Here is a 23548-nt window from a genome sequence, read left to right as displayed (position 1 = left end):
GAAGAGTGACCTGCACTACGAATAGGAACTTTGCTGATATGTCTCCAGCCCAAACTTTGATTTTGTTAAGTCCCAGCCCTTGCCTGTATCCCTTGCCGGCACTTTACATGGTTAAAGACGTACAGATCCTGGTGAAAATGCAATGAGTAGCGGCTGAACTAATCATAGGTGTGGGGGTGGGGTAACAGACTGCCTATATGTATTCAGGCTGTGGGACACAGTGGGGGCAAAATACATAAGGAGCATATGAGTGGAAAGAGGATGTACTGTGTAAATGAGTATCTACTGGGGTTTTGTTTACAGAAGTTGGCAAGGGGGTCAGACCTACAAAGGTAGTTAGATGCCTGCAATCCCCCATTCGCCTTCTATCTAAACTCATGGGTCACCTAGGGAAACTTTAGGTGCCACAAGTTTCTGCCTCTGGGCAAGCAGCTGGATGACTTTTATACCTCAGGCCCAGCATGATTATCAAACTAGGGGAAGTCAGATCTTCCAATCACAGCTGGGTGGGTATGCTCTGGGCAGCCCATGCTGGCAGTAGGGCTCATATGTTTACATGGCAAAAGCACTTGGAAAATAAATTCAAGCTGGAAGTGCAGCACACCCTTAGTTTCTGAAAAGTCCAGGTATTTTTTATACTAAGCACAACTGCTTTGGAGAAACAACATAATTTGCATCTCAGCCACTAAAGGAGCATAGGATTAGCAAACACTCCATTATATGAAAGACAGACTATCCATAAGCATAAAGCCTTTGAAAATAGGCACTTAACTACTTCTACACTTCCTACCTTGAAAAGCAGAAAGTAAAGTTCACTTGTACAAAAGGAGATCCCTTGTTAACTGAATCTAGGTGCACAAACAAAAGCAGATTTTACCTACTGAGTGATTTTTTTTCCCCCTTCCAAAAGTTACAAGACAATTAGCTGAAAACATAATAGTATTAATTGACAATACAGTACTTTCTCAACTCCTGGGGGCTCAAATATACATCATCAATTAAAAAAAAGCACCAGTGACCCTGCCCAAGGAGTATGGAATTTAATAAAAGTTTGCTAGTTTGTTTTTAATCTATACTGATAAAGCTAAAGCAGTACAACTGCCCTACTACGTACAAAGTTATTCTCGCATGGGAAAGGGGAATAAGCTGCGTGTCACCTTTGTGTAATTACAACTGCACTAGGGCGTATACTGGTATAAGTCAGTATATTGGTAAAAACAAACAAAATACCACACAGTCTAGCCTCATTTTAAAAAGAAACCAGAAACTGAATTTCTCACAGATCATCATCCCAGAAGCAGAAACTTTATTGTGAGATATTGGCAACCAAAAACCCCACCATCTAGCCAAACCTAAGTGACAGAAAGATACTTTAATAAGAAGACTGGAGTCAAGACAGAATGAAACAATGTCAGGACTATAGGTTAGGGATGGACTACTTGGGGGGGGGAAAAAAAAAATCCAGTGATCAGCACTCCTCTGGAGTATACAAGAAGAACTAAGCACACAGGCAAGGGGGCAAGCTATGGCAAGAACAGACAAACCTGAGAGTTCCTGCTTTAATCAGCAAGCTAGAGGTTGGGACAGGATAGCAAGTCCGCCACCTCAGGCAGCCAGCACTGGGATAAGTACAAATCGCCCTTTTTATTTTTATCCTGGCAGGATTTACTTTGGTGTGTCTTTCTTATTTTAAAATGGCACATACTGAAGCAGTGTTGTTTAAAGATTAAGTACACACCACGTAGAGCTTTCCATTATGCACACTTCATATCCATTAGCTACTGCTATCTTAACCCATGCCATAATTAGGCAAACCTAATTAGAGACTGTTTAAAAGCCCTCTCTGTGTTCCCTCCAGTTTAATAAGAATGTGGGATAGTTGCATGCATTTAGTAGTCTAAGATACTGTATTTAAAGAATACCCATAACTCTGTGTAATGGCCAAAGCCTGTGGCTGGTTATGAGTTTCATATTCTAAGACTATTTCAGGTTGGTGACCTTTTATTCACAGCCAATGATTTCTACAGCCCCCGTTCCATTTACGGGGGGGGAGGGGGAGGGAAATGTATCAATATCACAACAATAAACCTGTGTAATTTGAGAAGTTTACAGAATAATTGACGTTGAAGGGTTAGGGAGTGAGATTTTCTTTATATGGTAGTTTTACAGTGCTTCACGGCCCTCAATTGCCTTTCACCTCCCTCCCCCTAGCGGTTGCCATCCACCAATTGAAAAACACTGTTCTAAGAGACTTAAAATAAGATGTTAATCTTTCAAAAGCGATTCTGGGGGAACTTAAGCATTGTTTGACTACTTACACTAAAAGTGTTTTTGTTCAGCCCTTGACTTAAATACTATGGCAATTTTCAGTTGAAGTAGTTTTCATTTGTAACTAAAAAGAAATCCATTCTTCATTACAATCCTTTATATACACTCTACAGTAGCACAGTTCTTTCCTGCCAAATTATATAGATCACTTTACAAGTGAAGTTAGCACATCACATGTGTGTTTGTAATCCCCATTTCAGTGCTAGGTAAAGTAAGGTGCAGGCATGTCACTTAACTTTTCCAAATTAGTGAGAGGCAGGGACCCATAACTTCTGACTCCTATCTCTTAGACCATGTTTTCCTCCCATAAGATGAAAAAAAGCTGCAGATTGCAGGAAACTTGATACACTTCCATAAACACTTTCCAAACCAGTGGGTGCAGAATACATATTAACTGAGGTCCAAAAGTATACTCTGGTTTGATGTTTTGCATTTATATACCATCTGTGTGAGGTCTGATCCGTCATGATTCCATTTCTGCTTCTGGACTTTTGCTGCTACTGCTGGCAAAGGAGCTGCTAGTTGCAGAGTTTGTATTGGCAGCTACCAGCCTCTCTCTGCTTCCAAAAACTTCATTCACTGCAACGCAAGAGATTACATAAATGCCAGTATCCTGGAGGGAAGATCACTACAGCAGCTAGAGCATGGTTTACAGTAATGAAATGGGAACCTTAAACTTAGTCGAACAGAGTCTTGAAAGCTTTTTTTCAACCAAGAGGGTTTAAGTTTTATATTTCAAAACAAAGAAATTATGCTAACTAAATACATTAAGAGGAAGGCATGGTTCTTGTCCCGCACAGAGCCGCTGGCTGCTGTTCTGTGGTCATGTTGCAAATGGTCTGTGATTGTTCTATCTGAAGAGAAGTGTGAGAAAGGCAGGTTGTTTCCTATGTACTTAAGTAGTATCCACCTACTCACACTTGAAGATAGGCTAAGTTTTGCATAAGGTGTTATGCTTAAAATTTAATTCTGGTTTTAGGGTTTAGATTTTCATTTGATTTTCTGCATGCCTTTCAAAAAGGTAGATCCAACATCACTACCGTTTATAACACGATAAAACAATACAATTGGGCATGCGGACAAAACCAGTCCAACTGTTGCAAACCGCAGCCAAAAGTTTTTTTGCATATTACAAGCCAGTGGTTCTAGAGACGAAATATAAAAAGTAACTGAAGATCTTCAACCTCAGCCATGCAGCCAGCATTAAAAAAAAAAACAGTACATTAGACAAACGAAAAGAATAAGCTAAACCAATGTCACCTTTGTATACACCTTGAAAGAAAATACGTAATTTTTAACAAACATTGGAGGCTTCACTTCAAATTCTTAACCAAAATGAACTTTTTTTTTTTTTTTTTTTTTTTTTTTTTTAAAGACTGTCACACTTTGAAATATGGCACTGCAGTCTCACAACGAAAGTGCTGGAATCCTGCTTTTTTTTTTTCTTTTTTTTTTTTTCTTTTTTTTTATTTAAAGCATGAGATCAAGGCACCTATTCCACTTAGACTGAAACCTCATCAGGGCAGGGACTAATCTACCCAAAGCGCGTGGCACGCTGTTAGCAGCAGAACAACGTAACAGGATGCTGGATACACCTCATTACCCACCGGAAGCCTACAGTTCTCTCAACCACCTTGTTGCTTCATTTGATGTATTACTGAATATGCAGTATATTAGGGAGAAAAAATGGAACCCTGAAACTATGATTAATGAGATTATGTTACCTGCAGAAATACTGCTTATATCCCAGACTCGAAGCCCTTCTCTCTCCCCTCCAAAGGCATAGACAAATGGCAAATCAGGGCAACAAGCTGCGCAGAAGAGAACACCCTAGAGGAAAAAATATTGGTTTAATGTCCAAAAAAAGGTCACCTTAACACACCTTGATAGAACAACTTAAACAAATGTAAGGCCCTCCTATGCCTCTTCAAAACTGATTTTGAACGATTTTTAAAAAATAATTGCCTTTTCTGGTCCAAGGCTTTAAAGCAGAGGCTGCCAGTCATGTGTTGAATTGTGTGATGTACTAACAGTACCCAGGACAAGATGCCCAATTCATGTGAAGTGTTAAGGACAACAAGACAATGAAGCCTGGTTAAAATCAGAAGTGAGCTCTATTAATCATGGTTTATACGTAAACTTTCTTAGAATGACGTATAAGCTACTTACCATTTTCATATCCCTGGAATGGATCAGACTTGGTTTGTCTCCCAATATATCCCAAATTTTCACATATTTGTCAGCAGATGATGTCACAAGGCACCCTTTAATCTGACTGCTTAATTGGAGTCCTGAAAAGTTAGAATAGATCAGTTTAAAATCACCATTTAATTGTTACATATTTTTCTTCCCTGTGTAACATTTTAAAGGGAAGTCAAAAGAACCTCATATTCTCCATGTGCCTTAAAGGAAGGACTGGGAGACCAATAGAAACATTGTGCACCCCCCACACACACACTTAGTGGGAGAAGCAGGGATCCTTCTGGGTGTGAAAAACCTTCAGTGCCCCTTTCTCCTCTGGCAGTAACCAGGACCTCTCAGATGGCAATCACAGCTCAATCCTCTCCTTCCAACTGCTAATTCCTTACTTCATGGCTTCTCTGACGACTGTCCAGCCTCATGGCCTCCTCTTTCAACTATCAGAGAGGCACTTCTTTTTGTTATCCCAGACTATGTGCTCATTTTTGAGTCAGTTGCAGAGTGTGTACATGTTAGTAATAATCATCACTAGCCCAGAGTGAGAGAGAGAGATTATTAATCTAAAAAACTAAAATACAAAAAAGATCAATGGTGTTTCTTTTGTTTTTGCAGAATCCTCTTCATGCAGGAATATTTTTGTGCAAACTACTTCATTCAAGAATGTGACCCAAACCAGCGATATTTGCTTTGACATTTTTATTCATGCAATTCTATGAGAAAAATGCATTATGGTCAAAACATACATCCCTTAAAATACAACTCGACCAAGAGGCCATTTAAATGGCCAGCTACCATGGTTAGTACTTAAGGTTTTTGCTAAACAAAAGACTGCCTCTCTCAAACAAGTTCATATTTACTTAACTATTTAAAAGACTTATTCCAACTACATGTTAATGGGCATGTTTTACATATAAAAGGAAGATTTAGATTAGATTAGATTAGATATAAAAAAGATTACCAGATACTTCCTCATCATGAGCCTTCAGAGTAAAAAGTGGCTTATCGGAACGAGCATCTAGACAGTACACAAAGCCATCTTCTGTGCTAGCCTGGGGAAAACATTACGTTGTCAAAAGAAATTGCCATATCAATTCACTAGAAACAGCCTAAGAATTAAGCATCCAATCTAAAGTTTGTAAAATCCATCAAATTCAGACTTTACATTACAGTACCCTGAACAAGATGAGAACACATTTCTTAAACAAGAAATTACGCTTGATTAAGCTTGCACTCAAATAGCTTGCAAAGCTGACACGCCGCATGACTCAAACACTAGGTAATGGGATATGAGATGGAAAACACCTGTGTTCACACCCTCCGCGCTATTATAATAGTTTGTACAAGGTATGCCTTGTGATGTATTTGAAAACTCAACTTGCTGATCAGTAATATCAAGGTAAAGTGCATATAGCAACATTATAGGTAAAGTTATGAACATAAGCTAAAATCATGCCTGAAGTACATTTCCCAGACAAGTCTTTGACAAGGAAGGGAAGCAGGGACTAAGAGATCTGCATGTAAACAAAGAAACAGCATGGAGTCTCCTTCTTTCAGCAGACTGCCTGTCTCCCGGTTCTCAGCTGGAAATGCTTTTCAAACAGGAACTATAAAAAAGGAGGGGCAAACACACCAAGGCGCCACTCTTTTTCCCTGCCCACCTCATTTTCTGCACCTGAGAAGACAAAGGAAACAGCCATGGAACTGTGGGGGAGAGGTTCTGATCTAAAGAGTTTGATCAGTGAAGCTGCTAGAAGCATGTGGTGAGAAATTTTACTTGAATCTAATATAGTCTGAGAAGTTAGTTACAAGAAAAATAAAACATTTTCTAGTGCCTATTTCTGACGTTTATGCCTCATTACTTGTACTCACTTAAAATCAATTTATTTGTAGTTAATACATTTGTTTTATTGTTTTATTTAATCCAGTGTGTTTAAGTTGACGTTCCTGGGTAACTCTTTAAGAGAACAGTCTAGTGTATATTATCCGTTAAAGGAATAACGGACTTACCATAATTGGGACTGCCCAGGAGAGGGCTGGGCAGTATAAGACATGCATTTGTGGGGGAAAATCTGGGAGAAGTAGTAGTGTGTTGGGATCACCCTGCAATATCACCACAGCTGGTGAGAGCCAGAGTATGACTGGCAGGTTGCCGTTACACAAACACATCTGGGAGTGACCTGCATGCTGGAAGGCTGTTTGTGAGCAGTCCAGATTGGACGCTATAGTGATAAGGCATCGTAAGGCACCACAAGTTACAGGACAGGGGGACACAGCCCCTCACTGATCTGGGCTGTTCCCCAGTATGTCAGAGGATATGGAGCCTTTCACCTCTTGGCTACCAGTTCAAATCTATCCCTGGTCAATAGTGACTGAAAAGTTATCTGATCTGGTCTACGTAAAATGAGTTGGTGGTCTTAGTAAAAAGGTGATTACTTCACAAATGCAATGAAATGCAAGTCACGTTTGGTGATTGTAAGCAAAGAAGTGAATGGATGTGGAGACTGAATCCCTGTCTAACCCTGTTTTTTCATTAAAATTTCCAATATTTTTTGACCAGCTACACTTGTCAGACAGTGCCTTCTAGTGCTTAAGTAAGGGATTAAAGTGGTCTCATCTATACTTAAAATGTTTGATATAAAAATTCTGAGCAAGTAACATCTCAATAGAGGGTATCAGTGAGACCTAACAGGGCTGCAGCAGAGGAAAATCTACTTCAACCACTAGAAATTAACGAAACATGGCTAAGTCTCCAGGGTGATAAGGAAACAGCACAAATTGGCTGACTGATGGTGTAACTGCATTCATGTGACAAAGATACCAAATTCATAAGTAATCAGCATTACTAATTATTGGCGGGTTATCAATCAAGGGCTATACACCTAAGGGGGAAAATGGTGGTAGCTCAACTCGGCCCATGAAATAGCAGTGACAACAACTGAACAGCTACACCCTTATCTTTGATTAGCAGGTAAAGTGCACCAATGACAGCCATAAGCATGTGGTTATAGAATATATACTCACGAGGAAGTTACAAGGTGAAAAATGATTCCAAGTCACTCTCTCAACCTGTCCACTAAACCGCCAGATTCGATGGTTATCCTGTGGACTTCTGCAGTCATACAGGACAGCAGACCTAGAAGAAATCACATCAGAACATTTCATGAAGTTTGGTTTATCATTATTACCTAGCAATGTTCTCACTAATTTATTCATGAATTTTAATGAAAGCAGCTTCAAAACACAGGAAGCATTTAGGTTTTCAGATTGACTTTTGAAAAGCAAATAAAAGATGATGCTAAAGACGTAGAAAGGATTTATATTACGGACCAAGGTATTTCTCGAGGGTACAAGAGCCATTCTGTTGAGACTAAATGAGGCAGATAAATTCCAACACAATCACTACACAGGAAATACTATCGCACGGGGGCCAGAATTATACACCAACATATCACTTCAATATGAACATACATAATTTCATTTTACTAGTTTCAAATAACCAGTTAGTTTGGAAATCAATTTATGAAAAATGCATCTTGTGTGTATTTTCAAATATGCTTTAAACAGGACATTAAGCTTTAGAAGTGGCTGGGGACATCCTATATTTAAGATGAGCGAGAGATGAGATGAGAATGAGCAGCTCATGTGGGACTCTGATAATTCTTGAGTTGAGCCCAATGGGGCAGAAACTCTTCAAGTGGCAGCAAGCATGCCAAAGTTGTTTGATGTTAATGAAAGGAGGCAGGGGTGAAAGTAAGGCCGAAGACTTACCGGTACGGGGGCCGGGGCCTCGGGCGGAAGGGGAGAGGCTGGGGGTCAGCGTCCGCCAGCCAGCCCTTCCACGCTGCCTGGCCCATGCCACCCAGGGCTCCAGCAACGATTTAAAAGGCCCGGGGCTTCGGACGCTGATGCGGTAGCAGCAGCAGCGGCCGGAGGCCCGGGCCCTTTTAAATTGCCAGCCCCAGGGCAGCTGCTCCTTCTCTCCCCCACCAACGGCAGGCAAAAGGGGCAACGACATTAAAGTGCTGTCACAGCAGCACTTTAAACACGGTCCTTAGCCGCAGCGGCGCTTTAAGGGACCCGGCAGGGCCGCCGCCGCCAACGGGGGGAGCAAAAGGGGCAGCGACGTTAAAGTCGCAGCAGCACTTTAAAGTCAGCTGGGTACGGGGCAGTACTGGCAGACACTTTTTACCCGTACACCGTACTGGCCCATACCGGCTTACTTTCACCCCTGAAAGGAGGAAAGAGACACCATAGCTTCAGAAACCTCTTCAACTCAGTTAATATCCACAATATAATCTTGTAGTTTAAAAACAAAAACATAAAGCCCAAACACTGATCTGAAAGCCTCATGTCTTCCATCCCGCAGCAGAAAAGCACATTTGTTGCTATAGCATAGCTTTTAATAGATTTCCTTGACTTATATCATGAAAGCTCATTTCAACAAACATTTCTTTCTCAGACATCCTCCAGAAGCCTTCAACTACTTCTAGGTCGCAGGATACTTCAAGGAAATCAGTACCATGGTTTACGGGTGCTTATGACATTGGAGGACTGGCTGCAGATGACTTGGAGAAGTCTGCCCTGGCAAAAAAAGGGAAACTGGGCATAGGAGTAGACTCAAAACCATCCCAGAGGCCATCTAAATATTTTAAGAGACTCTACCAGATTTCTAAGATAAGCTAAATGCAGCAAATGAAAAGGTGTGACTGCCTTGGATACATTTTTAAATGTGGCAATGTGAAGGGAAAAACATTAAAAACTAGAACAGAAATTTGACAGGAAAGAGTAGTTATGGAATGAAATAATGGTGGGTACCATTAATCAGATAAAATTACTCCCCTCTCAGACAAATATGAGAACAGGTAGTATATCCTTCTGAAGTAGCCAAATGCAAGCTTTGGAAACAAAGAGCTGCTAAGAGAATACCTAAATAAAAAAATGAAACAGGATGACTGGTATTTAAGCAGAGAACAACACGCAGGAAGTATAGCTAAGAAACAGCAAAGCAACTATACACCAAAGCTGGAATCTCTGTATTCCCCTATGAACACTTTCTGTCCCTTTATATATTACACACACACAACTACATTAAAAGAACATTATTACGGTCACAAAGTCAAGCACTCATAAGTTAGGAAATGAGGAAAGGGTTGGAAGTGGCAGAATGCCTGTGCCACCTTAATTCAGCCCTCTCGTGAGCACATATTAGGATACAGTCTTTAATGACATGATCACATCCTATTTTTTCCACAGGACCCCTGCGCCTTATGCAGTGCACAAAATGGACGAGCAACTGCTCAATATTTTGTCTTCTCACTGTGCAGCATGTGGCCCCAGGCCTTATTTACTACACACTATTCAACCCCTGCTCCAAAGAGAGAATCTCCTCAGTGGCTTTTCTATAGTGCTCATCACTATAGTATTGGAGTGCCTCACAAACATTAATCTAGCTTCACAACACCTCTGTGAAGGGATATTATCCCAGTTTTACAGATGGAGAAGTGAGGAACAGAGAAATTAATATCAAAAACATCTACTAATTCTGGGTGCTCTATTTGAGACATATAGAACCTGATTTTTCAGAGTAGTTAACATTATATAGCACTTAAGTTCAAAGCACAGCTCCGACTGACTATAATTGCAGCTGGGCATGCTCAGCACTTCTGCAAATCAGACCCTAGGGTCTCTAGTTTGGAATCCACAAAATGAAGAACATACAGTGAGTAGCAATCTGTGAAAAATCTGGCTTAAGTGACTTGCCCAAGATCACAAGGAACTCACGCAGGGACAGAATCCCATTCCCCAGGGCAGCATTTGACCTGAGACCATCTTTTCTCTTCCTGCAGTTCCCTGCTTCATTTACTACACACCTCTCCACTTCTGCAAGAAATGAAACAGGCATCCTGCAGACAAAAGTCTCTTTCACTACAAAACCCCAGTTCATTCCCAGATCAGGTCCATCTCAAGTACTAAGTCAGGCAGGCATCCTGTGGAAAAAATAGCATGTGCCCGTATAATTGAAGACTGCACCATAATGCAGACACACAGGGGAGCCAAACTTAGGCTGCACAGGCAACCTTCATTCTAGCATTTCTGAACTTTTGAGTGCTTTACTTTTCAACTTTAATAAAGGTCTTTTTATGCAGTTCTGTGTAATTTCCTACGTTTAAAAAAAAAAAGGGAACTAAAACCACGCAATTTCCATCATGTGGTACTGCACTGACAGACATGGCTCATCGTCAGGGTTGGAACCCTTAGCTCCACTGCAGACACATCTGCCACTTGAGCTAACAGTAACTGCTAATTATAGGTTGCCATCCTCTATGTGGACCACACTAGCGGGGGATGGGACACTTTGCAGCGTATCTGCTGACCAACGAGGAATGTTGACCCTCAGGAATCTTGGGTTCCATTTCAAGCTCTGGAAAAAAGTCTGCTCTAGGGAGCACAGACTTCTGCTCATTTCCCCCAAACATGACCCCTTTTGCCCCATCCTCTCCAACCTGTCCCTAATTCCAATTCTGTCTCTGTTCCAGTCCCTATCTCCATTCCTCAGGCTTCTCATCCTAGTCGCAGTCATCTTGCCGAGCAAGCCCTATCCTCACCATTCCCACATACACCATCCCAGCCACTGTCCACACCCATTCCCAGTTCCACTCCTCCTGGCTCCTTAGCCAATCTGTCACTCTCATGCCTCCCGTCACCTCCCCCAACCCACGTTCCCCTATATCCCTCTCCTGGCTACTTGTTCCAGCCCCTTTGTCCAGCCATTCCCAGTTCTCCCTCTGCACCCCAGCTCCCCATCAGATCCGTTCTCCCCTCACCACATCTCCTTCCCTCCAACCCACTAGCTCCAAGTTTGCTTGCCCTGATAGTCCCCAGACTCAGCCCTCTCCCCCCAACCTCCCACAGGTCTCGTTAACCTAATCTACACCTCCCATAGGTCTGGTTTGTGTCCCTTCTTCATTCAAATCAGCCTACTTCCTCATCTGTGCTACGTAGGCCCAGTGGAGAGAGGAATAGTAAGAGCACAGAAGTCTCTACTGAGCATGGGTGAACTGCAATTTGTCAAAGGCTTCTAAATTGACCAAATTTAGGCTGTTTTTCATGGGAATGAAGAAATGCACCGTCCTGAGACAAAGGCCACCACCTTCTGCCAAACTTCAAGTACCTGCTCCAAAGCATGGGATTGCTAGAGCTTTACAAAGAAAATGTAGCCAGGATTTTTATTTATTTATTTTACAGGGGAAAACGTTTTCCCCTAACCTCATTTTTGGAAGCAGCCAAAGCATTCTGGCGGAATTAATAAATTAAAAATTAGCATGAGGCAGACACCTGGCATGGAAAACTTCATCCCAAACAGTTAAAAATTTGGCAAAAAGTTATAAGCTATTGAAAATTAGGTTTTATAATAGGAAGTATCCAGCAACCTGAATACAAGATGGTGCTACCAGACCCACCTACAATAGTGCAAAAGGCAAATATTTCCCCACTTACTTATCATAAGATCCAGAAACAAGGGTCTGTGTTTCAAATGGATGAAATTGTAGCGTCTGGACCTAATAAGGACATTGAAAGTTTTAGAAACACACATTGGGATTTAAAATACATACAGGACATCTGTTTCAGTCAGTGTCATGTAGGATAAGGTACAGCACTATTCCCTATAACTCTGTTATACTTGTTGGTACTCAAGACCTTTTCATAGAGCAGAGTATGCATCTAGCAAGATAGAGGACGTTCATTTTAGATTTCCAAGAGGACCTCACCAGAGGTGAAACTAGAGGTGTTCCCTCTTTTGCCAAAAATCTTCAAAAAATAAGCTGGGGTGGGTAAAAAAAATCTGCTTCCAGTTGGACAAAAACAACTGTATAACTATGCATGCAGGAGCAAAGAAAAAAACAAGTACATGAGAAGTTTGCCAAGAGCAGTGATCTACGTTGACCAGATGATTGAGATTATATTAATAATTTTCACATTTTAATTACAAAGAGCTAAGTATTTCTAAAGCACCTGTCACCATAATATCTAGGTGCCATATATTAAAACTAGGGCTGTCAAGCAATTAACAAGATTAATCGCACTGTTAAACAATAATAGAATACCATTTATTTAAGTATTTTTGGATGCTTTCTACATTTTCAAATATATCGATTTCAATTACAACACAGAATACATAGCATAGAGTGCTCACTTTATATTTATTTTTATTACAAATATTTGCACTGTAAAAAACAAAAGAAATAGTATTTTTCAATTCACCTAATACAAACTTTTTTTCTGGCGACCCAGTTGAAGAAAACTGTTGATGCCTGTGATGCAACAGAGCTGGGGATGAGGGATTTAGGGTGTGGGAGGGGCTCATGGCTGAGGCAGAGGGTTGGGGTGTGAGGGCTGCGGGGTGGGGCCAGGAATGAGAGGTTCAGGATGTGGGAGGGGGCTCAGGGCTGGGGTGCAGGAGGGGGTCAGGGCTCTGGGCTGGGGGTACAGGCTCTGGGGTGGGGCCGAGGATGAGAGGTTCGGGGTGCAGGAAGGGGCTCTGGGTTTGGGGGGGGCTCAGGTTTGGGGCAAGGGATTGGGCCATGGGCTTACCTCGGGCAGCTCCCGGTCAGCAATGCAGTGGGGGTGCTAAGCCAGGCTTCCTGCCTGTTCTGGCACTGCAGACCACACTGCGCCCCAGAAGCGGCCAGCAGCAGGTCCGGCTCCTAGGTAGGAGGTACGCAAGTGGCTCCATGTGGCTCTCGCCCGCAGGCGCCACCCTCCACCCCCATTGGCCAGGAGCTGGTGCTCAGAGCGGGGGCAGACCTGCTGCTGGCCACTTCCCTACCTGTTCCGACACCACGCTGTGCCCCGGACTAGCTTGTCTTAGGTGGGTAGCACTGCCAACGGGACTTTTAACAGCCTGGTCGGCGGTACTGACCAGAATCACCGCGACCCAGTGCCTTACATTCCATGACCCAGCACTTGGTTGCGACCTGTAGTTTGAAAATACAAACACAGAAATATTTACAAAAAAACTGCATTCAAAACAATGTAAATCTTTAGAGCCTTCAAGTCCACTCAGTCCTGCTTCAGCCAATCGCTCAGACAAACAAGTTTGGTTACAATTTGCAGGAGTTAATGCTGCCCGCTTCTTGTTTACAATGTCACCGGAAAGTGAGAGCAGGCGGCCACATGGCACTGTTATAGCCAGTATCGCAAGATATTTACGTGCCAGAGGCGCTAAAGATTCGTACGTCCCTTCATGCTTCAACCACCATTCCAGGGGACAGGTGTCCATTCTGATAACAGGTTCTGCTCGACCAACGCATGTTCATTTTCATCATCTGAGTCAGATGCCACAAGCAAAAGGTTGATTTTATTTTTTGGTGGTTTGAGTTCTGTAGTTTTTGCATCTGAGTGTTGCTCTTTTAAGACATCTGAAAGCATGCTCCACACCTCATCCCTCTCGGATTTTGGAAGGTACTTCAGATTCTTAAGCCTTGGGTTGAGTGCTGTAGCTATCTTTAGAAATCTCACATTGGTACCTGCTTTGCATTTTGTCAAATCTGCTGTGAAAGTGTTCTTAAAATGAACAACATGATGGGTCATCATTCGAGACTGCTATAATATGAAATATATGGCAGAATGCAGGTAAAATAGAACAGGAGACATACAATTCTCCCCCCAAGGAGTTCAGTCACAAATTTAATTAACGCATTATTTTTTTAAACAAGCATCATCAGCATGGAAGCATGTTCTCTGGAATGATGGCCGAAGCATGAAGGGGCATACGAATGGTTAGCATATCTGGCACGTAAATACTGGTGACACCGGCTACAACAGTGCCATGCGAATGGCTCTTCTCACTTTCAGATGACGTAAATAAGAAGCAGGCAACAGTATCTCCTGTAAATGTACATAAACTTGTTTGGCTTAGCGATTGGCTGAACAAGAAGTAGAACTGAGTGGACTTGTAAGCGCTAAAGTTTTACATTGTTTTGTTTTTGAGTGCAGTTATCTAACAAAAAAAAATCTACATTTATAAATTACACTTTCACAATAAAGAGATTGCACTACAGTACTTGTATGAGGTGAACTGAAAAATACTATTTCTTTCATTTATCATTTTTACAGTGCAAATATTTGTAATAAAAATAATATAAAGTGAGCACTGTATACTTTGTATTCTGTATTGTAATAGAAATCAAGAAATTTTAAAATGCAGAAAAACATGCAAAATATTTAATAAATTTCAATTGGTATTCCATTGTTTAACAGTGCGATTAATCATGATAAATTTTTTTGAGTTAATCATGTGAGTTAACTGCGATTAATTGACAGCCCTAATTAAAACATACCTGGGCTAGAAACATTGTTACCATTACTCATTGTCCTATAAAGGAACTATTGACAATCTAACCCAGGGGTAGGCAACTTATAGCACACGTGCCAAAGGCGGCATGCAAGCTGATTTTCAGTGGCACTCACACTGCCCGGGTCCTGGCTGCCAGTCCAGGGGGCTCTGCATTTTAAATTTAATTTTAAATGAAGCTTCTTAAACATTTTAAAAACCGTATTTACTTTACAACAATAGTTTAGTTATATATTATAGACTTATAGAAAAAGACCTTCTAAAAACATTAAAATGTATTACTGGCATGCGAAACCTTAAGTTAGAGTGAATAAATGAAGACTTGGCACACCACTTCTGAAAGGTTGCTGACCCCTGATCTAACCCATTTTTTCAGGTCTATTCTTCTGTCACTTATGACAGCACTTTTAGGCTTCTCCTTGTCTTAAAACAGTCATGGGGTTACATTTAAATGAAAAGCATTTTAAGACGCCCTAAAAATCTGAGTTAAATATTCCCTCTAACTTTCCAAAGGATAAAACAAATTAGATTTTGACAGAGCCTAAATAGTGTAATCCACAAAAGTGATTCGCTCAGAAAATTATGAACGTTTGACATGGTGGTTATAACCAAAGCAGTTTTGCAACATTAGAGTTTGCCACTAACCTTTCAATGTAATAAGTTGCAGTTTGTTTTCTATATTTTACAACAGAAGAAATATAACAATATCCACATACCTTGTCCATATGTAAAGTAAGGTTTGCTGCCGGTTTACCCACGGACATATCCCACAGAATTACAGTGCTGTCAGCTGAGGCACTTGCTAACACATTTCTAACAACATACAAAAGCAAAAGCTTTAGACATTTACATACATGTGAACAAATAGTGGCCCTAGGTCATAAATACACAGACTGATTCTGATCTCAAGTAGGCCCAGGTCTACAGCCTACAACCTTCAAGCATAAAAGATAATCTGGCAGAAGAACACCACATTCGGTATTTAATGGCAATATGTTACATATTTCTGAACAGAAAATCTAGTATTGTTCGGAAGGGCTATACCTTTAGTGTACTGCTCATACAGTTGTGTTTCTCTCCCCCAGCCCCCCCAACCTAAAAATATTCTCCTGTCAATTATATGGTACCAGTGATATAACTAAGAAATCTGAGGACTTATTCCTTTCTGGACATTTTAAGATGGGGTTCTTAAATATGACCTACACAGTATAGATTTGAATATTGTATCGACATAGCTAAGAGACAAACAAACCCATTTTTGGCAAGTATTTTCCTCTTCAGACTCTCCACTAACTAAATAGTCCAAACCTGCAACTCTCTCCTTACAATGTGTATGATAATCAAGGTGGGCCATTTAGGAGCGATCACTTTAGATAAGCTATTACCAGCAGGAGAGTGGGGTGGGGGGGAGAGAAAACCTTTTGTAGTGATAAACACGCATTTTTTCATGGTCTGTGTGTATAAAAACCATCTTCTGTATTTTCCACAGTATGCATCCGATGAAGTGAGCTGTAGCTCACGAAAGCTTATGCTCAAATAAACTGGTTAGTCTCTAAGGTGCCACAAGTACTCCTTTTCTTTTTGCGAATACAGACTAACACGGCTGTTACTCTGAAACCTGTTACTCTGACAAGTCATCCTACTGAAGTTAAAGGAGCTACTTGCATGGTTTTTACATTTGGGCCCTCGTTTCATATTTAAAAATTAATGATGGTAAGGGCTGTAAATACAGAGATAAGAACTTTAATCAGACAAAGCCCAAGCAGCAGTGTCAGAGATTTATTAAATGCACAACAAAAATCACCCTTATTTGTCTAAAGGTGTTAGATTTTATAATTTAACACACTGTCTGAAGCCTTCCCCTGCTTTCCATATTAGAATGAAGGTCTTGACTGAAAGACATCTGACATTCCTCCAAAACACTGTTCCCCCAAAGCGACGCCACAGAGGGGAAATTTACAAAAGTCACAGTGCAGATTACAAGGACATTTTACAAATAATGCCAGTGAGGCCCTTCAGCCAGAAAGCGATTTGTAGGCAGCTGTCATAGCTTGTCTTACTTTTTAAAATGCAATTAAAAATGCTGCACTAAGACTGCTCTTTGAGTTCTTGACTTGCACCCAACCTTTGCATTTCAGAATTAGTTTTTCCTGCAACATCCACTGGTGTCAACAAGGTTATATTACTCAGTACACTACAGAACCAGGAATGCCAATCACTTATTCAGCTTTATACAGGGGCTTAATATTATACAGGGTCACACAAATTACTCCTACAAAGACCAGCTGCTTTTAGTCATCATGACATTGACTTTCTAGTTACACACTGCTGGTGTTAGCCATGATAAAGGCTGAAAGATTGCACACAAACTTTGTACCATTCACTGATCCATCACTAAATCATTTCTTACATTCACATTAGTCATCTGACACATTCTTTTTGCAGTAGACAACATGTGGCCAATTAACATCTAATAATTTCTTGTATGTTCAGTGAATATCTACAGGAGAATTTTTTCATCTGTAATATCGGATAAAACCAGGAGTTTTCAGAGGAGATTGCTGACAGCTGCTGAAAACGAGGATGCAGAACTGCAAAGTGTATCCTCAGAGAGAGTTAACAGCAGTAGGAAAAGATCATACCGTATCTAATGGAAAAGCCATTTACAAGACCCTTGCTGAGGATCCTGTACTAACTGTTACTGAAAAAACAACCTAGGTGATAGAAAGAAGGGGTTAATCACCTTGTGCAGCAACTGCGGTTCTTTGAGATGTGAGTGCCTAGGGGTGCTCCACTTCAGGTGCACATGTGCCTCTTGAGCCCTTGATCAGAGATTTTCAGTTAGTAGTGCCCATTCGACCTGTGCACATGCCCTATGTCTCCTCGTGCTGGATACCAAGGCTATATAGAGTATGCGGGCAAACTGCCCTCAATTCCTTCTCCACCCAAACGCCCCCTAAGGAACAGTCTGAAGCAGATAGGAAGGAAAGCGGGTAGTGGAGCACCCACAGGGATAGGCATCTTGAAGAACTGCTGTTACTGCACAAAGTGAGTAATCTCATCTTCTTCTTCCAGTAGTGTCCTGATGTTTGCTCCACTTCTGGTGGCTTCCAAACAGTTTCCCCTGATGGAGGAGGGAGCTTCAGCATAGAATCCCATGCTGCAAACAGCACTGCAGACCCAAATGCTGCATTGAATCTGACAGCTGGGATCAGAGCGCAACATTTTGAAAACATATGCATTGAAGCCCATGCAGCAGCCCTACATATTTCAGATACTGGTACATTCTTCGGTAATGCCATAGCTATTTATTGCCTGTGATCTGGTTGAACATGCTATCACCCTTGGGGTGGGGTGGTGGTGGTGGTGGTGGGGGGGGAAGCATCATAACAAGTGACAATACATTCAGATAGCCACCTCGACAGTGTCTGAGTAGAAATCGAGAACCCTGTGGATCTATTCGTGAAAGAAATGAAGAGCTTAGGTGACTTCCTATATTACTGGGTTCTATATAAGTAGAAGGCTAATGCCCTTCTAACATACAGGATGTGTAAACAGGATTCCTATAGAGAACCATGTGGCTTCAGCAAAAATACTGGTAGATGAATGGACTGATTAAGGAAGAGCTCTGATAGAATCTTAGGTAAGAATTTAGGGTATGGATGTAAAGAGACCTTGTCCTTAAAGAACACCGTAAGTGGTATGGGTAGGGAGGTGATCTGCCATTAGGGCTCCAACATCCACAACACTACGGGCTGATATGATAGCTACTAAAAAGTTCATCTTTATAGATAAATGCAACAGACAACAGGTTGCCATTGGTTCTAATGGAGGTTCATAAGGTAACTGAGTATCAGGTTGAGGTCCCAGGTTGGGACAGGGTTTCTAATCTGCAGATAGGGAGTCTCCAGACCCTTACTACACCTAGACAATACTAGATGAGCAAATATGGAGCATCCTTCTACTGGAGGATGAAAGGTTGATATTACAGCCAAATGGAACTTAAACTGAACTAATGGATAATCCCAATCTCTTTAGACCCAACATGTAAACCAGAATGACAAAGTGGCACCAAATCAGGCTGGAGGCAGCAATGCCAATAGAAGAATCTCTTCCATTTCTGCAGGTAAGTAATGTGGGTTGATCTCTTTCAGTAAGACCTGCTGTACTTCTATAGAGCAGGAGGATTCTAACCCCGTAAACCATCCAGGAGCCACGCCATGAGGCAGAGAACCACTAGAGTGGGATGAAGCACACAACCCACATCCTGTGATAGGAAATGAGGAACGGTCAGGAGCTTGAATGATGGTTGGACACAGGTAAGCAGGTAAGGGTACAAAACTTGTGTCAGCCAGGTTGCTACTAGAAGGATAAATCTGGCTCTGTCCTGTCTGATCTTGTTCCTCACTCTTAGTATCAGTAGTGCTGGAGGAAACACAAGGAAGAAGAATGGCATCTCCCAAGGACTGGTAGCCCAAACCCCATCTTGAGCAGAAAAGAGGACACTTCCTGTTCCTGGAACTCTAGAAGCCCCCATCTTTGGAATATAATATGGAGAACTTTGGTGTTTAGCTCCCATCATAATCCTGTGAGAAGCGTCTGCTGAAGATATCAGGTGTGGTGTTCTGAATACCTGTGAGGTAGACTGCTGAAATTTGCATCTGATGAGCTATGCACAAATCCCAGTTTCATAGCTTCAGTGCAAGAGAGGAAGATCTCGCTCCTCCCTGCCTGTTAATAAAAAAACATGCAGGATACATTGTCCATCATGACCCTAGACTGATTTGCCCCAATGAGGGGTAAGATATGAAGGCAACTGTTCCTGACAGCCCTGAGCTTTGACATATTGACGTGGAGACTGGTTTCTTGAGTTGTCCAACTGTCCTAAGTTGCGACGGTACTGAGGTGTGCTCCCCACCCAACCATGATGGGGCTGGGCGACAGAAAGGAACACCTGCACAGATGTTGAGTTGATCCTTCCACCAGTCTAAGGAGTTCCTTATCTGTCTGTCCAAGGTGCGTCTGACTGGAGAACAGGTTGTTCCAAGCCAACCCTGAAAGCAGCAGAAATGTAACCTTTTGTGACCGGTCACGAAGATGCAAACTGCCATGTGTTCCAGGAGTTGAACTCAGTTCCTTATTGTGGTTCAAGGGCTCCCCTGAATTGCCCATGCCAAATCTGACATGGTTACGAATCTGTCAAAAGGAAGATAGGCTCTGGTTGCCAACAAGTCCAAATATGCCCCTATAAACTGTCTTCTGTACTGGGGCTAATGTGGACTTTTTTACATTCAGCTGCAGACCCAACTCCTGGAACAGGGCAAGGGCTGTCTGGGAGGAAGATAGCACTGCTTCGTAAGAACGGCCCTTGAGTAGCCAGTCGTTAAGGTGCAGGAAGACTAGGATTGCTTCTTGTCAGAGGTAAGCAGCCACCACTGCCAGGACTTTGGAGAACACTCTGGGGGACAAGGAAAGACCAAACTGAAAAACTTGGTACTGGAAATGATCCTGTCCTATAATGAAGCACATATATTTCTTGTGTGATAGGTGTATTGTTATACGGAAATAAGCATCTTGCACGTTGAGGGCCAGAAACCAAACCCCCTTCTCTAATGAAGGAATTACAGCTGCCCAAGCCACCATCCTGAATTTCTGAACTTCTTTAGACGTTTTAGATTTAAGATCGGTCTCCACCCTCCGTTCTCTTTTGGCACAAGGAAATACTTTGAGTAAAATCCCTCGTCTTGTGAGGAGGAGGAACTAGCTCTACTCTGCTATTCAAAGGAGAGAGTTCACTTCTTGTCTAAATAAAAGCTCATGAGAGGGATCCCTGAAGAGGAACAGGGAAGGGGAGTGGAAGGGAGGGAGTGACGTAAAATGGATGGTATAGCCCAATGTTATGACCTCTACAACCCAAATGTCTGTAGTGACCTGCTCCAAGCATGTTGGAAATGGGCAAGGTAGTCTCCAGACAGGGAGGTGGGCTAATGGGCACTGCTGTAAATTTAGTTGGAGGATTTGAACCCTTGACCAACCCAACAAAACTACTGATTCGAAACTGACTGGGTGGTCAGGGAGAGTGGTTGGGCAGCCCTCTTTCCTCTGAAATCTCTCTCTCTTTCTGGTGGATCTCTGGAACCCAAAAAACTAAGAATAGATGCAACCTCTGTGACCTACGAAACCTTTTTTCTTTCTTTCTATATATATATATGCCAGTGATCATAAAGTAGCCCTAGAGTCCTTCAGAGTGTGCAAAGACTCATCCGTGGTTTCAGAGAACAGTTTACAAGCATCAAAGTGGAAGCCCTCCATGGTGTTCTGGAGTCTCTCAGAAACCCCGAGAGATGGGACCATGATGCCCTGTGCATAACCACCACTGTGGAGATGGACCTGGCAGCAGCGTCCATAGCATCAAACGATACTTGAACAGTTCTGTCCACCAACTGGCCCACAGATGATGGACTGAAATTGCTCCCTATGTTCTTGGGGCAGATGTTCAATAAAAGCCATGAATCTGTTATAGTTTGTAAAATTATATTTGGCCATGACAACCTGATAATTTGCAATCCTGAATTGCAGGGTTGCCAATGAATAGGTTTTTCACCCAAAGAGATACAGTCTTTTTTGGTCCTTGTCATACACGATAGACTTACATAAGTACCTCTTTTTGGAAACCTTCCCTGAATCCTCCAAAAAGTTCTCCCTTTCTTAGAGAAAGCCTGTGCCAAGGTAGAAGGGGCACTGGATCGGTCCAGAGACCTGACTCAGAAGCTGGCCAAAGGCAGTGTTCCATCATTTAGCAGTTTGAGTTTAATCTGTCCGTTTTCCCTTATCCTGGACTCGAGGCCAAAGCAGACATTGCACTTCTAGAAGATGTGGGACTCTCCCAAGCAACAGATACACATATAGTGGCCGTCACTCATAGGTATAGCCTCTCAGCATTTGAAACCTAGCAAGCCAAGCATGCCCTGCTAGAGGAGAAAGAGAAGAGTAAAACAGTCCTCTCACTACTTATCTAAATAACGAAACTATAAAAACTCTCTCAAACACTAGAGAAATAGTGCAAGAGCAGAGGTACGCTCAAGGTAGACATGCTAAGGCTTCCTCTCAGGCCAAGGCAGCTGAGAAGGAATGGAGGGTGGATTAACCATGCACCCTTATATAGCCTCAGCATTGAGCACGAAGAGGCACAGGACACATGCGCAGGCCGAATTGACACGGTTAACTGAAAAACTTCAATCAAGGGCTCAAGAGGCGCATGCGCACCTGAAGTGAAGCCCCAAGAGGGACACTACTCAAAGAACTAATAAAGAAGCTGTTGTTCTTAAGCATAAGGGTCTGACTGCTCCCCTTTTGACAGGTTAACTGTGTGTTGCTCTGGCAGTGGGAAGCAAACCCTAAAGCTGGTGTAGCCAAGCAACAGAGGACTCCACCTGCCTAGTGTAATCCCAGGGAGATGGAGACATAATTCTATATCTGTGCTATAGTAGCTCCTTCATCACCTCTCCCTGCTTTCTGACTTCAGCACCAAGGGGAAGAGCCAGGAAAAAAAGAGGGCATTGCCTGGGCTTCCCTGCACATTAGCCACCCTGTCCATTGGAATTTGGCACAAATCAGAGCCACCTTTGGACAATTCTGATTTGTCCCATGGACCAAATGTCGCCAGGACTGCAGGAGCGCTGAGATGGCTAAAAGCCACCTTTGTTTTAGGTACAAATTTGAAAAATACAAATCACAAAACAAAAAAAACAAAAAAAAACCACTTTTTAAAAAAAACTTGGAGACGGTCTCAATTTTCACTTGTGTAGAGTTCAAGTACTTTCCAGCTGGATTAACTTCTGCATTATGTTAAGCTGATCTTTAAGCAATAAAGTTATAGGTATGTGTAAATATTTCATACAAAAAGATGTACACTAATTTAGAGAGTTATCTGTATGTAATCATTCAAGTGTTCTTTTACCTGTTTTGTTTATTCCATGAAAGGTCAAGAACTGCATCAGTATGCCCATCCGGATTCCCTTCTGCAGATGAATTCTGCATACAGATACATTTTAAAGAGGTTTAAAAAAAGTTACAGCTTCCAGGAGAAATCATGTATTTCTTATTCATTAACGTACTGTTATATGCACAGATTAGGAACAGTGAGATAATTCAACATATTCCCACCTGCTGAAATCCTCTCTGTACAGAGCTGCCTCTGCAGCACCTCCTCTCAGCTTGCCTCTTCTCCCCTTTCTTCCCTTATCTGGCCAGCATGCAGCAATAGCTACTCCCTTTCGCCAGCTGGCACAGATTCAAACATTCACCAGTTGGGTCCCCAGTCTCCCTGCTCTCTCCCCGTGTTCTAGTTCCCACTCTGCCCCCTTCTCCTCAATCAACACTGATTCACCACCTCCTAATGCCTACCTTTTTTTTTAAGTTAGGAAATGAAAGGGTTAAGCTACAAAGAACATTGTTCTGAGTAAATGGGAGTCCTCCAGGATCCTTCCTCCTCCTATTTTTCTCTCCCCAACCCAGTAACCGTGAGAGATATCTTCTAGATTTTTAAATTTATGAAATGCTACTGCAAACATTACTCATATGTCCAAACTTTTCAGCAGCAAATTACATAGAATCATTACCCTACTCCACTGGGCTTTTTACAATCTAAAGGTCTGAGGGGGTAAA

General features: G+C 42.0%; 1 protein-coding gene and 1 long non-coding RNA gene across 3 annotated transcripts in view; both read right to left on the bottom strand.

Annotated features, from left to right (window-relative positions):
- Positions 1–639: 639 nt before the first annotated feature.
- Positions 640–23548, bottom strand: part of PWP1 (PWP1 homolog, endonuclein) — a 40307-nt gene continuing 17398 nt past the window's right edge. For both annotated transcript variants that reach the window (XM_037880348.2, XM_037880357.2), the window contains 8 exons: positions 22842–22915; positions 15598–15694; positions 12025–12086; positions 7549–7660; positions 5486–5576; positions 4498–4619; positions 4053–4158; positions 640–2907 (listed from right to left, as the gene is read on the bottom strand). In XM_037880348.2, coding sequence (XP_037736276.1) covers positions 2792–2907; positions 4053–4158; positions 4498–4619; positions 5486–5576; positions 7549–7660; positions 12025–12086; positions 15598–15694; positions 22842–22915 — 780 coding nt within the window. In that variant the 3' untranslated portion in view covers positions 640–2791. The remainder of the gene's footprint in view (positions 2908–4052; positions 4159–4497; positions 4620–5485; positions 5577–7548; positions 7661–12024; positions 12087–15597; positions 15695–22841; positions 22916–23548) is intronic.
- Positions 16070–17291, bottom strand: LOC122464960. The gene is made up of 2 exons (XR_006289432.1): positions 16473–17291; positions 16070–16202 (listed from the first exon to the last, which is right to left on the bottom strand). It is a non-coding gene; the product is annotated as an uncharacterized LOC122464960 (long non-coding RNA).

This window comes from Chelonia mydas, chromosome 1 (assembly GCF_015237465.2).
Source record: "Chelonia mydas isolate rCheMyd1 chromosome 1, rCheMyd1.pri.v2, whole genome shotgun sequence".
Lineage (NCBI taxonomy): Eukaryota > Metazoa > Chordata > Testudines > Cheloniidae > Chelonia > Chelonia mydas.
The sequence above is the reverse complement of the archived record's forward strand: the minus strand, read 5'-3'. Positions and strand labels throughout refer to the sequence as shown.